The 14,823-nt window shown below is 38.5% G+C and overlaps 1 protein-coding gene across 10 annotated transcripts in view; it reads left to right on the top strand.

The window, feature by feature from the left end:
* LOC119661721 (serine-rich adhesin for platelets) overlaps positions 1-14,823 on the top strand; it is a 375,597-nt gene that overhangs the window by 340,595 nt on the left and 20,179 nt on the right. For all 10 annotated transcript variants that reach the window (XM_038071179.1, XM_038071178.1, XM_038071184.1 and 7 more), the window contains 4 exons: positions 749-1,002; positions 1,068-1,293; positions 1,467-1,987; positions 2,081-2,504. In XM_038071179.1, the coding sequence (XP_037927107.1) occupies positions 749-1,002; positions 1,068-1,293; positions 1,467-1,987; positions 2,081-2,504 (1,425 nt within the window). The remainder of the gene's footprint in view (positions 1-748; positions 1,003-1,067; positions 1,294-1,466; positions 1,988-2,080; positions 2,505-14,823) is intronic.

Genomic DNA, 14,823 nt, shown 5'->3' with positions numbered 1-14,823 from the left:
TTATTCTAGGGATTTTCTTCCTTTTTGTTTTTGTGGAAGTAACGCCTTATCGTTCCGAACACGAAGGCTTTTTGATCCTCTACCAGATTCTTGGCCAACACTGAATGAATGTAATCATAATAAGCTGGCTACCCACATTTCATGTTCATTGTTGGCAATTTGCTCTCACCTAAACGCGAATTAACAGTGCAATGTAATCTACAAAATAATTTCAAAATCATAATTCGTTCCACTTTGTTAGTGCACAGCTCCTCAAGAGCGTATTTCAAGATGAGATGGAATCAGACCACTTCAGCCATACACAACCAGATCCCTTCACAAAGAAATGCCTAATGCACATTTAAATTCAACCATATACGAGTGCACTTCAAAATCAGAGTTCTGTGTATGCATCTACAATGACTTTAATGAAATTCACAGTTTTTGATGTTGAATTTTTATCGTGTCCCAATAACAACAGCATAAATGCATAAATATCACAGGAATTTCATAATTATTTGTTAGCATTATGCGAAAAAGCCATATTGGGCCTACATGCTTAATGATTCGAACAATTTGGTAGTGGATATGGGCAATAATCATTTCGTCATAAGAGTTTGATCGGGAGAGTCTAAACATCATTCAATGGTGTACTCTGCAATATGCTATTCAACTTTTTGTGTTCTTGATTTGTTTGGTGAATTATTAAGTACATTAAGCAACGAAGCTTCAAACAGTTAGTTATCCTCTTTTTCCTTCTCTTTTACAGAGTGATATTATTGGAATTGGGGCACGACCCGGAATGGAGTGTATGCCGTTAAGAGCTCCACCCGGTCCTTATCATTATCACCACGTCGCAGACCAAACCAAATCATTGCAGGAGTTGCAGAATGAGGTCGGTGCCTTATTGGAATTCCGTGATTTGGTTATTGAAACATTCCCCGATCTTAAACATAAGATGGCATCGATGTCAACAACAAATACTCTTACTGGAATGGCATCTGGATCATCATTGGTGTCAAGGTAAATAATGAAAATAATGATATTCTCTTAACGAGTGTACTCAAAAATGGATTCGAATCTTACAGACGCGAATGGGAGCCAGGGATACGTGTAAAGCGGAAATTAGGACAAAAAGAAACTGCTGAAATGTCTTCGTCTCTGATACGAAGTCGTAGTAATTCCCATAGTGGTAAGAAAGAACCAAAGAGCGGCGAAGGAAATGGAAGTGTTGTACAGGATTCTGGTTTCTCAACGGAAACCAGTTCGTCAAAGGAAGCGCATAGCGCATCTTCAACGACGGGTGCTATGCAGGTATGTGTTGTTCTGAATTTAATGGCAATATTTATTTGGTTTTAAATTAAAATGTATACCTTTTCTGTAAGGATTAGATACATGGATAGCTTTAGTTATGTTATGCCTAGTGATCTTCTGTTCGAACAAGTCATTACATTTATCTACACCAAAATAATACTTTTTATTTTCAGGGAGCTGTTGCATCAAATCGCCTGCCAATCGATTCTGATGATGAACTATTAAATCTGCTGGATGTGATTCATCGTAAAAGTAATCGACTTCGAGATGAAGTCGAGCATTTGCAAAACTTAGAACGCGATAAATTTAGGAAAACTACAAATAATCTAAATTTAAATAGTAGTAATATTAATAGTAATTCTAGTAATAACAATAACAACAGTAATAGCAGTAATAGTACGAGTACTTGTCTAATTAAAACATTTCACGACCATGTGGCTCGCTTGAGTAAAGAAGATATTCAATTGCTACGAAAGGAACGTGATCGATTATTGGACAAATTAGCAGAAATGGAGGCGGAAACATTAACGGAAAGAATTAAATCAACGAAAATACAAGATCAATTTGAAGAGCTGTGCTCCGTTAAGAAAGAACTTGAGGAACAATTGAAATTAGCGCTTAGCCAAAAGCTTGAACTGCATTCACGGTTGCAGGAATTGCATAAAGTCTATCCGACCAATAAAAATTTGGCGAGGTAAGCATTTTCCTTGAACTATGCTGGGGATTGGGCCGCTTAAATGCCTAGATGTCATTTGAACAATTCTCAATATATCTCATTCAATTCCAGTTCTACGGACTCACCAAATCATCGACAAAATCCTGGATCTGTGATGCAATTAGCTAATACTGCTACTACCGGGAGCCGTATTTCCACACGCGCATATAGTCCGCCTGCTGCAAGTACATTTACGCCCGTTCAACTTCTGCATCAGCTATCAACATCACCAGTGACAACCGCTGATTTAGATAGCAATAGCTGCAGTACCACTCCAAATAGCAAAGCTGCTTTTTATCCATTCCATCATCATAGTGATTATAATAAACAAGTTAAAAATGACTTAAACAACTTGGGTCGTTTGGATGGACTTGTAAGTTCACCAAATCGTGTGAAAGTTCGCGTTACCGATTCAAAAAAAGTTGCTGCCATATTGTTAGAAACAAATGTTTTGGAATTGCAAAGGCATTTGTTGACATTAACCGTTCAAAATCAGGTAAGTGATTGTTTCTTATTTTAGGTTTGCTGTTGGATATCAATAATTTATTAATTAGTAATTTTATACTTTAACTTGAATCCGGTTTAGGGTAATTTGGTTTCAAATAAAAATTTTATAAATCAGGGCAGATAAGAATGCTCATCAGATATTCTGTATATCAATATCATTTATTGATATCCCTCGAGCCTAAGAATTCTCAAATTCTTCCTTTATTAAAATTCTAATTCAGCTACAATCCAAGAAGAACATCGCAAGAATACAAGGTCAGAAGATAGTTTAATCATTGACTCATTTTCAACAAGAAAGTCTCGATGTTAGAGTTATGAGTGAAGGTTTACGCGGCTATTGTGAAAATCGCAATTGTGGAAGATTTGCCTTCATAAATAAATATTGAGTCAAAGGGAAAATATGCAAATGTTAACACGTTATATTTTTTCCTTTCAATGAGTGGGCCAACACGATAATCTCGATTGGATTTCTGTTTTCCCACAGGGATATGATTCCATACTTTATCTTTTTGAGTTTGTTGTAATGGTGCGTATCATCGTGATTTGAATTTAATTATAGTTGCGGTCAACTGTGGGGGATGGAATTTTTGATTTCGGCTTTTCAATTCCGCCCTAAGAAATGCGTATCTCCTCTCCAGTCCTTTGTATCTACAGAACCGCTTTTTTGTTATTGTTCTATTTGATTTTCAATGAGACAGCCCTTCATTTTTGTTATCATCACAATTAATACTATGCAAGTGATAAGCTCAGCTAAAAACAAACACAATCATCCTTGACTACTGGGATTTAAACCCGGAGCAACGAGATTGAGAGGCTCCCCCTCAACCATCACGTCGCCAAAAGTTTATCCAAAAGTAGGCGAATCAATCTATATTCTCTATCTGATCTCCAAATGTCCGATTTTATCTTGTTTCTTACCCCGATCTATTTTGCTGCCTATTTCAATTTTAGGGAAACCTTTTTGTTAATTGGAATGGAATGTGTCGAAATATTTGGGATTCAGACAGTAGCATTATTGTACATAACATCTCATGTTACTTTCCTGAAGACATTCTAAGACCAGATTGAAGAGCACAATCATGGTATTCCTCTGTAGTTGGCGTAGTTCTTTTTGTGTATACCATACAAATAATACGCTCTTTCTTGTATCTCTAGTTGAGGGAAGTCAGTCCACCCTGTTAAAAGAGTTCTGCTGCTATGCCGTCAATGCTGGCGCTTGTTGTCAGTTTTGTCGATCTTGTTATTATTTGATTTTCATCGTATTCTTCTGTATGATTTGTTGTCATATTGTTCCTTGTATTATTTATGAGCTCCATTTTTCTTGTTGATCCCGGCTCCGTATTTGCTGTCAATTCATTCGTTCAGTCGGCTTTTTATTTTTTTGCTACTTGTTCCTGCAGCGTTAAAATGTTTTTTTAGTTCGTCCACTCGAAATCTGAGAGTCCACCTCCTCTTTGTGGGATTACTTTCTTCTGTTTCGAATTTGTGTTTAATCCTTGTGAGATGAGCTGTCCTCTATTCGACGATTATGTGGCGTACTTAGTTCTAGCTTAGTTCTTCAAAAGATATTCACATTCGTTTGTGTTTGTTCTTACGTAGGGAAACTGCTCTTCCGTTACGCATATGCTATCCGCTGCCATCAGCATAGATATTGTGCTAATCATTTTCTGTGACTCCATGTATGCCCCGTTTTTTCGTTTAAATTTGCTGGAAATATGTTTATGTTTAGTAGTTTCCTGAAATAATTTGCCTGTTACGAGAAGGTGGCAAAAATATTTTTAACGTTATTTAACGTTATTTATCTTTGCATACAAAGGGGGAGGGGCAAGGGGGATTCGACGAGATTCAGCGTCTTAAAGGGGATTATTTCATTCCAGCAAGTTCCGCATGAAGGGATTGAGATGTCAGCACATTAGCATTCTTACACCTCATTGGGATTTATTAAAATACTCATAATTCGTTCGACTACAACTGCTTTCTGGACCACTCGAAAATGCTGCATCCTGTCGCGGTGCAGAATTAATGATATATCATTTGCATCACATCCAGGCACTCGTAATTTTTATGTGATTTGTGTTGCTAGAACCTTTGTTGTTTATTCAATCTGATTCAAGGGGTTTCATTTAGTTTTTGTACCATTTTTTAGCAAAAATGCGTGGTCAGTGTTTCAATTATTTTTAAACCTGACAGACCAGTTTTTCACTTTATTTTGTCCCGTATTTTTCATAAGATTTGAGGTTTAATATCCGCTAGAGTGTATTCACGTAGCTACGAGATTCACTTTAAAAAATAAAATAAATAAATAAGTTTAGTTCTGGGGTATGGCTGATTTACGTTCGTCATAATTCGCTCTCACATTGTGTCTGCAAATGTACATAAAAGCATTGGTGACTAGCCTCTGCCCTGAACGAATCCGAAAGTTGCCTTCGCCTTGTATTTTGAAATATTTGGAATCTAAGTCGAAAAAGAGGAGTCCGTGAATCAAACAAGTGGTTGCTCTCCATTCTGTCCGGCCCGACATCAAATAGATGTGGACTTAGGATCTCGCAATCCCTAAACAAAAATGAAAAAGAGAAACTTTGTAAATGCCCTTCACATAGGTGTGAACAGGACACATATTTAAGATGATGTTGCTGATACAAGTCTAATGGGGGATGGGAGGTTAAGATCTTTTTCCCCAGATATAATGTCGGATATTAAATGGGAGATATTAATGATATCCATCGATCAAGCAATTGGATATTAAAGGCTTAAAAACATATACACTACGTATTTGCAGGAAAAGGTTTTACTAATATGATGTATTCCTATATAATGGGAATTGCCGAACAAACTTCATTTCAACTGTATTTTAAAAATCCATTTTCTTGGTACTGATCTATATCGAGTTTGTCAAGATGAAATGCCAATCAAATTCGCAGTTGTATTTTGCGCATTTTCGTTGGTATGGTTTCCATTTTTGTGATGACTGTATCTGGTGTAGAAATTTTTCAGCAAGTATCGTAATGCCACTTTATCAATTTTCTATCGTTGTTTGTAACTACTTGTCTGGTTACATGGATTTGTATATACAGAGGTGCTATAGAAACGCGATACACAATATATGAGTAGATGCGCTGTTCTGCGCAGCTTTAACTCTGCCTCAAACTGGACACTTTTTGCTCTGCTTTTTCTTTCGAGTTTCGCCTCTTCTGAATAGTCGCCTTGTATCCATGTTGTATCGAGAGGCGAAATTCATTTTTTTCCACCCTAACCTCTCTTGACTTACAATTGTCGTAGGTCTACCAGACAGAGTAATTTTTCTGGGCCCTATATCTTTTGAAACACCGCAAGTTGCTATTCCTCCATTCTAGGGGTGAGGTGTGCTTTAACGGGGTTGGAAAGAAAGGAGTCGCATTTTGCATTATTTAGTCGCTATGTGCTTTTTTAATGTTTTCTTTAAAGCCATCATAGATGACTGTTTAACTACCCACTGTGAATAATTTTGGCCAGAAATTACATGCTATTTTGGAGGCTGTCGTTTGTGTATGTCGTTTCTAGCGTCACACATGCTTTACAGCACAAAACAACGAGGAATCTGTTAGGTTGAAACGGCCTATGATTTATTGGTTATATTAATTTTTGAGTGCATAAATTATTATTATTTTGCTTGCATAAATTATTAATTATATCAATTTTTGTGTGCATAAATTTTATGAGGTTGATAAGAAGGGGTTATTAATTTTCCCTAAATAATGAGTGCTTTAGTGTGCATTCCCATAACTCGAGAAGCTTTCCCATTATATTGTAGGAAATACGTTAACCATGGTTCCCTGTTCCATACAATTCCGATAGTTTCCCATTTTTTGTGATGCTTTCTTAATTCTTCGATTCAGTATAGATAGAGTACTTATTTTAGCTCATTGTTCAGATGGTACCGAATTTGAGACTCAGCGAAATTTAAGGCATGGTTGAGTAGCCTCTGAAAATTTACTTAGAAGGGTTGGATTGATTCGACTGATTTTTGGCCAAATCCCAGGGAAGAACTTTCGTGCGCCGTAAAGAGTAGTTTTTCACAATACTATTCGCTTCACCTTCATATTGTTGTCGGTGGACCTTAATATTCTGTTAAACTTTGAAGGATATTTGGAGCTAAATATATTTCACGGACCCTTTGCAAACACGATGGAATGAAAATCATACTTATTCCATTGTATAATTGCAGAATAATTTAAAAAGTAACCTAATAATTATTCAATTAACAACTTTCGATAGAAAAAAGAAATAAATACGGATTAAGTTGAATTTAATGTTCATGTTTGTTTTACAGTTAATATTAGGTTGGGGAAAAAGTAATGTTGTATTTTGTCAATAGATGGCGATACTTAAATATATCTTGTGTTGTACTTATCGCATCGGGTCATACTATACGGCGATTTGAAGACGACAATCTGTGCTACAAGTGTATCTTTGACAGTGTTGTGATCGTACGTTTCAGTCTCAAGTTAGGGTGCGTCAAAGATGGAGTCCACCAAGCAAGAAATTCGTCATATTTTACGTTTTTACTACCTGAGAGATAAAAATGCAACAAAGGCGGCCGGAAAAAATTGTAAAGTTTATAGGTCCGATACTGTAACGATTTGCACAGTTTGGTTCGATCGGTTTCGTTCTGGTGTAGTGGATGTCGAAGATACATCCCGTACTGGTAGGCCAATCGTCGTAGAAACCGATAAAATCGTCGAAATCATCCAAGTAGACCGGCATGTGAGCATTCGCTCGATTGGCCAGGAACTGAGTATAGACCATAAAACTGTTTGGAACCATTTGCAGAAGATTGTATTCTAAAAAAATCTGGATGTTTGGGTGCCACACGAGTTGGCGCAAAAACATTTTTTAGACCGAATCAACGCCTGCGATTCACTGCTGAAACGGAACGAATTCGACCCATTTTTGAAGCCGATTGTGACTGGTGATGAAAAGTGGAACGCGTACGACAACCTCAACCGAAAAAGATCGTGGCCGAAGGGCGTCGAGCCGGCCCAAACCATCGCGAAACTCGAATTGATGGCCAGGAAGGTTTTGTTGTGTGTTTGGTGGGATTGGAAGGGAATCATCCACTATGAGCTACTCAACTATGGCTAGACCCTCAATTTGGTCCTCTACCGTGAGCAACTCGACCGTTTGAAGCAGTCGATTGACCAGAACTGGTCAATAGGAATGGTGTTGTGTCCCGCCAGGACAACCCCAAAACTGCCATTTAGAAGGCAACAAGTTTGCGAACAAAACGACGCATATTTGACTTAAATCGGATAATTCTAAGTATGTTTAATAAAGCGCCCCGCCAGAAGCTACGGGAGCATGGATGGGGTGTCCTATCGCACCCACCGTATAGTCCGGACCTGGCACCAACTGATTACCATCTCTTCCGGTCCATGCAAAACGCTCTTAGCGCCTCAAAAGAGGCTTGCGAAAACTGGCTGTCTGAGTTTTTTGCAAATAAGAGGGGGGATAATGGAGTTGCCTTCTAAATGGCAACAAGTTTGCGAACAAAATGGCGCATATTTGACTTAAATCGAATAATTCTAAGTATGTTAAATAAAGCGTTAAAATTTGATCACAAATACGACATTACTTTTTCCCCAACCCAATATATAAATTAAGAAAAGAACTAGGTATTATTCTTTATACTTTAAATATTTTTATTTTCCTTCGCACACAATCGTTTCGGAGACCACGTGACCTAAGGTACCTTAGGTTCTAGCACTGTTGAATAAGGCACGTGATCTCCAAACGATTGTATGCGGAAGGAAAATAAAAATATTTACAGTATAAGGAACAATATCTAGTTCTTTTCTTAATTTATAAATACGGATTTTCATTGTTCATAGTTTTGTAACAAATATTTTATAGTTGAATATTTTCCCATTGAAATATCAAGTCGGGATACCGGAAGCTCGGCGATTCAGGTATAAAGGTTTTGTGTTCATCTTATGTGAGGAACTAACTCTCTATCCACATTATGTACCCATATAAATTTATCTAACCCATCTTCACATATTTCCACGTTACCCCGTGTTCAGAAGTACTAACGTACACACATGTTCATCTTATTGTACACCACCCGCAAACTTCATCAGTACATACATACATAATCCAGTAATTGATACTGATATACAAATAACTAAAATAGCTAAGAAAGCAAAACTAAAATGTCTCCATGGCCTAGATTTCATGTAAATGCACATTCGGCTAGGTTCTGAGGTTCTGAGAATGAGACCTGCTTCACTTTTTGGGGTATAACTTTTGAGTCTTTACTTCCCTTGTATTGTGCCCGATATCAAAAATAAAACCAGTTTCGAAAAGCATTAATTGGGCCCTTTCATTTGATACCCCAGATGACTATATTTGGTGAAAAAGAAAATTCCCCCCGCCTGCCCTCTTAATCCCAACGCAAAATGATGCCGGTCGTTGAATGTAAAGGGACATACAAACCACATGTTCTCACTAAATTTCGTGACAATCGATTCAGCCGAGTAAATCGGGTGTGACAGATATTGAACTGATTTTAATAAAGTTTTGTTGAAAACAAAACCTTTTAAAGTATCAGTGAGTGAAAATATTTTTATTAAAGGATCACTAAAAGGATATTTTCCCGTAAGAGACAAAATGAAATGAAAACCATAACAGTTCATAGATATCCACCGAATTGCATCTTTATTTAAAAATTCACCTCATTCTACACTGTAGATATTTTATTCTGTAGAACCGACTTAAATAGAAAATCTGAAACCATAAAGTTGAGGATATAGGGGTCATCATGATAGCAAACACTGAATTAGGTTAAGGCTAACATCGTCAGCAATTCCTCGACTGTAGGATTTTAAAGATAAAAGCATGCTTTTGTTTTTGCTTGCTTCTGTTGTGAAGGATCCATGGGAAGTTGCAGAATTGCGGATTTCTATTATCAAGTGTTGTTTTAGATAGAGAACTATCTCACTAAATAGTTAAATAGTTGGGTTCAAAACTTTTTATAGTGAAGAAACAAATTCAAGCGTAACATTCCACTTATTTCTAGTTAACATTAACCGCAGCCACTTTGCACCAACAAAAGTGAAAATCCGCTACGTTGACTTTCTATTGAACAACGTGAGAATGGGAAAAGATAGATTAATGATTTTACATGGCCATAAATCCAGTAAGCGACAAATTGAAATGATTGTAATGGGAAAAGATTTTATTAGCAATTTTCTTTTGTTCCACCATTTAACTGCTGCTATCAACCAACGATTATTGCATTTTAATGGACGTATTTAAGGGTACGATAATTGCACCTAAAAAGTTGTGTAAATTGAGAAGTATCTTGCTAACAAAACCTGTTGGACGAATTTGAAAAAAAGTTTAATTGAATATGATACTTTCCCCGGCAAAACAAAGTTTTAATACTGTATCATTATTTGCGCATAAAGTCAGTCGGTGTGAACGTAAAATAAAAGAAAACTTGGGATGAAGCACCCCCTTCAAGCTGGGAAGCACTCGTTCAAAGGAAGGTGTTGAAATGGAATCAACTTCTTACGTTGCTCCGCTTCCATTCTTTGTACGTACCTATTATATCTACCTTCAACCATGATTCATTCAATCAAGTCAATTATTCTGTCGCAAAGTATTGTTCTTTCACGATTGAGTGAAATGTGCATTGTTTCTAGTGCGTTGGGTAATGTCAGTCAAGGGGTTTCTAGAAAACATGTCACACATCGCTACTTGCTCATTTAATGGCAAATTGATTTACGCTATCTGTTATTTTTATTGAGTTATATATACATTCATTGCAGACCATGCATTTTTGTTTTGCAATTTAATAGCAAAAATAGGTACATATATGAGATTTCTTGGACTTGCGTTACAATTTGAGGAGCAAATAACAGATATGACTACCCATTCTAGGTACCTTAATGTTTCTTGTGTGTAATTTTAGTACTTTACGCAATATTACGCCTACGGTCTGGTGGTTTGTTATAATGTTTAATTTGTTGTTTGTACAAAATAAATTAATTTAATTATTGTGGTAGTTTGAGTACATTATAGATGTCTCTAGCGACATTATGGACGTTTCTAGTAAATTGTTAGACTGTCATTTAGGACCGTTGTTAGGACCGTGCAAAGAGCAATTGTTCATATGTCGGTACAAAGACATAGAGATAGAGGGATTGATTTAATGCCCCACGCCCTGTTAGTTCCTGATAAATTATTTTCGTTTTCACCTGCTCAGGTCCTTCAGTTTTCTACATTATACATATATACGGTTTATTGTCTATCTGTCTGTCTGTCACCCGCATTTTTCTCGGAGATGGTTGTAGCGATTGACACCACATTTGGTGGAAAAGTGGGAACTGTGAACGCTCATTCATACTGTGAGTTACCCCATACATGCGAAAGGGAGGTGTATTTTTTTACCAAATATAGTCATGTGGTATCAAATGAAAGATCTTGATCAGTACTTTCCGGTCCTAATTTTGACTTTTATTGGAAAAGTGGGGAGTGCGGGGAGTTGAAAGTGATCATTTCTTCAACGGGGCCATTCTCAGAAACTATTCATCCGAAAAGTCTGAAAAAAATCAAGAGGCTGCCACTATATGGTGCCTAGGCTCCGAAATACTCTCCATATCCTCAATGTCACTTGAATATATGCATATATTCTCATTCTCACATAATATATGCATATACTTGTGCTACATACTAATGGGACAAATACACACTCAAATGTCTTTATAAAGGAAATACATAAAACCTTTCATACTTGAAGTGTTCAGCTTCTGGTTTCCCGTTTTTAACCTTCCGGGGAAAGAGCATGACATACTATATTTAGTAATGAAATTGTTGCTCTTTTTTAATCTGTGATCTATAGGTTTTTGGTTTCTGATCACCATGTTTATTAGTATCTGCATTTTAGACCGACAGAATTCCTCCTTGCGACTGTGGGAGGACGTAGCACCATGATGTATACAACTGCAGCCATGCCTAGTACTGTAATATTGTTCCGTTTTTCCGTCTGGACTGGAAACTTGCAATCTAACATCAAAATCGCGTTAGTAGTCACATATTCTTTACAGGCGACCACATATCCCATTAGATCTAAGAGGTCTACTTGATATCATTGCAGCAAATTGACGAGACTGGGCTTTTTTGGAATCCTGGATATTGTCATAAAAGAGCGTGTATGATTTAATTCAATTTTGATCCTAATACGATGGTAGCTAGAAAGTTATTATATGCAAGGTGCGAGTATATGAGACTTTACTAGTTTGGGAAATGTCAGGTTAGATTGATAGCAGAAGTTAAATTAAAGCCGTGTTTTTATATTGGATTTGTTTATTTAAATGAGTCGCCTGAGTCTTCTACCAATTGCTCTACAACCCTACATTGTTGAACGGGAACTTGAACGATTTTTCGGATGTCTCTCGCGGGAGTGGGCATTGCCACGGAGGCTTCCTGTTGTTGGCCCGAGATCGGGTTCTCTTCGATACCGCCGACTATCGCGTAAGCAGGCTTGAGTCGATTGATGGGTACTGTACTGATACGTCCGGCAATTTCAACTTTAAAGAACTTATCGGATGTAATGATTACCCGATATGGGACCTACTGCGGATGTTGGAGTATTTTTTTTGGACCATTGTTACGGATGAAGACATGGCTTGTTGTTGCCAGGTCTTTTAATATGGAGATTCTTTTGCGGTCATATTGATTCCCATTGAAAAAAGTTTGGAAACGGTATCTTAACTCGTTGGCGAAATTAGACGTGTACACCTGCTCGTTGTTGACTGTAAGTCGAAAAATTCGCCTGGGAGGCATAATGGCTGACCATACACCATTTCTGCTGCAGTTGGGCCGAGGTCCTCCTTCCAAGTTGTGCGAATGCCTAGTAGCACGACAGACAATACTTCTGTCCAGCGGCTATTGTGACATCTTATTGCTGCTGGTGATGGTGAAAACGCTCGACTATACCATTAGCCACCGGATGGTATGCTGGAGTTCTAATATGGGTGGGTGTGAATTCTTGAAATAACCTCGATTCAAACGGTCTTCCTTGATCTGTGGTGATCCGAAGTGGTATGCCGAACCTGGACATCCATGTATCAAGGAACGGTCGAGTAACTGTGATGAGTTCTTCATCGGGGATTGCTGTTACTTCCGGCCAAAGTGAAAAACGGCCTACCATGATCAGGCAGTGCGCTGCCCCTTGAATTAGGGCATAACACCAAGTAATCGGTTTTGATAAATGGTCAAACATACCGTTGTGTTACCAGTTTAATGGGGGCGTTTGTTCCTGGGTGGGAATCAGTAGTGTAAGCTATTGAAAACAGTTTTTCGGAATGTTTGAGTAGTGTAAGGTCGGATGGTACCAGTGGGTACATCACACCATAGCTTTAAGCTAACACCCGGAACCTGGAATTGCTTTAGTCGAAGCCCGTCGTCTGCTTTTTGTAGCATTTTCAGCTCTTCGCCCGCGTACTGAGGAGCTGCCAGTTTTGCGTAATCGATAATTGATTGCAACTCCTCAACTCGCGATGCGCCGGATACGTGCTGCATATCGGTGGTGAACTGCCGAATATAATCTAAATGGGGAAATTGACGTAGTAAGCACTCGTTCTTTTTGTGGAAGGCGAAGGTTAACGGCTTGTGATCCGTAAAGATGGTGAACTCTCTTGCCTCAACCATATGACGAAAGTGTCTCATCACTAGGTACATAGCCAGTAGTTTCCGGTCGTCCGAGCTTTCTTGAAATCTATTCATCTAAGAAAATGGGCAAAGGTGCGTCAGATTTTGGATGTGGAAGCAGCGTCGCCTGATCCAGTGCGGTTTTGGAATATTCGAAAGCTGCGGCAGATTGGGTGAATTTCCTTTAATTTTGCAGTGAACAATCTCGTTCAGTGGTGCCTGTACTGCTACTTCTGTAAAAATTTAACTTACCCAAGAGTGCTCTAAGCTGCTTCGGGTTTGACTTTGAATGGCAATGGACGTGTCTTTTCCTTGAGACAAGATATCCTAAGAAACTGACTGCGTGCTGATCAAAAACGCATTTGCTTGGATTCACCACTAATCCATATTACTTCAAGCTTTGGAATAAAGTTCTTAAGCGGCTGGCGTGCTTTTCACGTGGAGATGAAGCGATTAATGTCATCGATGTAGGCATAGCAGAAGTCCAAACCTCCATAGGCCGAATGTCATAAGGGCCGAACGGTGTTGTGATGGCAGTCTTTGAAATATTTTCTTCAGCTACCGGGATCTGGTTAAATGCTCTTACCAGTTCTATTGTTAAAAAGGCAGTTTTACCATGGGCGTTTGGACGAAATCTTGGATGCTCCGAACTGGGTACTTGTTGACGGAAGTCCGGGCGTTGAGTGCGCGATAATCTCCGCACGTTCTCCACTCGTTATTTTTCTTAGGCACTATATGCAAGGGTGCAGTCCACGGACTATTTGATGGACGCGCCAATCCTAGCTAGATCATGAATTGAATTCCTTTTTCGCGATGTTCAGCATGTCGTTCAGCTAATCATCTGGGCTTTAAAGCAACTGGTGGTCCTGGCGACTATATGATGCTTAGTTCGGTGACACCGCATTTTTTCAGTTCCATCCGGACGAGTTATTTCCGGAAGGTCATGTAGGATATCATGATAAGGGGTTCCTCCAGTAATTGTTGTGATGATCGGGATTGTACCTTTCTCTTCTTGGCGGGTTTCTGAAGATCTGGAAGTAGCCCGCAATGTGTAAAAAAATCTGCTCCAAGTATGGGTTTAGAAACGTCCGGTATAACAAATCTTCATGGGAAATCCCGTCGAAGGCCTAGGTTGAGTATGAGTTCGAACCATGCTTTTCTAGATAATCCTTGGCATTTTGAGGATAAATGCATATATCGACCCCTGTTTCTATGGGGAACCGTGCCTTCGTATTTTTGTCGAACGTAAACAGGTGGCAAGAAGACGATGAAACGGGACTGTTTGCTATTAAAAATGTAATGATACCAGTATAAAGCTTGGGGACGAAGACTTCCGGATTTACTTACGTCCTGATGCCGTCCATGCATCAAAACCACTTGCTCATTTCGCGACAGGACCGGGGCTCATCCTGCCGCGGCGACTGAGGTGGACGCCCTAGCGTTTCTCCGAGGCTTGTGACTCAATCCGATTATGTTGTTTTTAACGACAGTGGTATACCTGGCGCGAGACCTATCACCAAGAGAGATCAGGTAAAATTTAACATAGTGGAGTACCTCCAACTATACTATATGTTCTGTTTCTAGGCGTTTTTTAGTTTGTTTTTACCGTCTAAGAA

The sequence above is a fragment of the Hermetia illucens genome, chromosome 1 (assembly GCF_905115235.1).
Source record: "Hermetia illucens chromosome 1, iHerIll2.2.curated.20191125, whole genome shotgun sequence".
Classification (NCBI taxonomy): domain Eukaryota; kingdom Metazoa; phylum Arthropoda; class Insecta; order Diptera; family Stratiomyidae; genus Hermetia; species Hermetia illucens.
The sequence above is the reverse complement of the archived record's forward strand: the minus strand, read 5'-3'. Positions and strand labels throughout refer to the sequence as shown.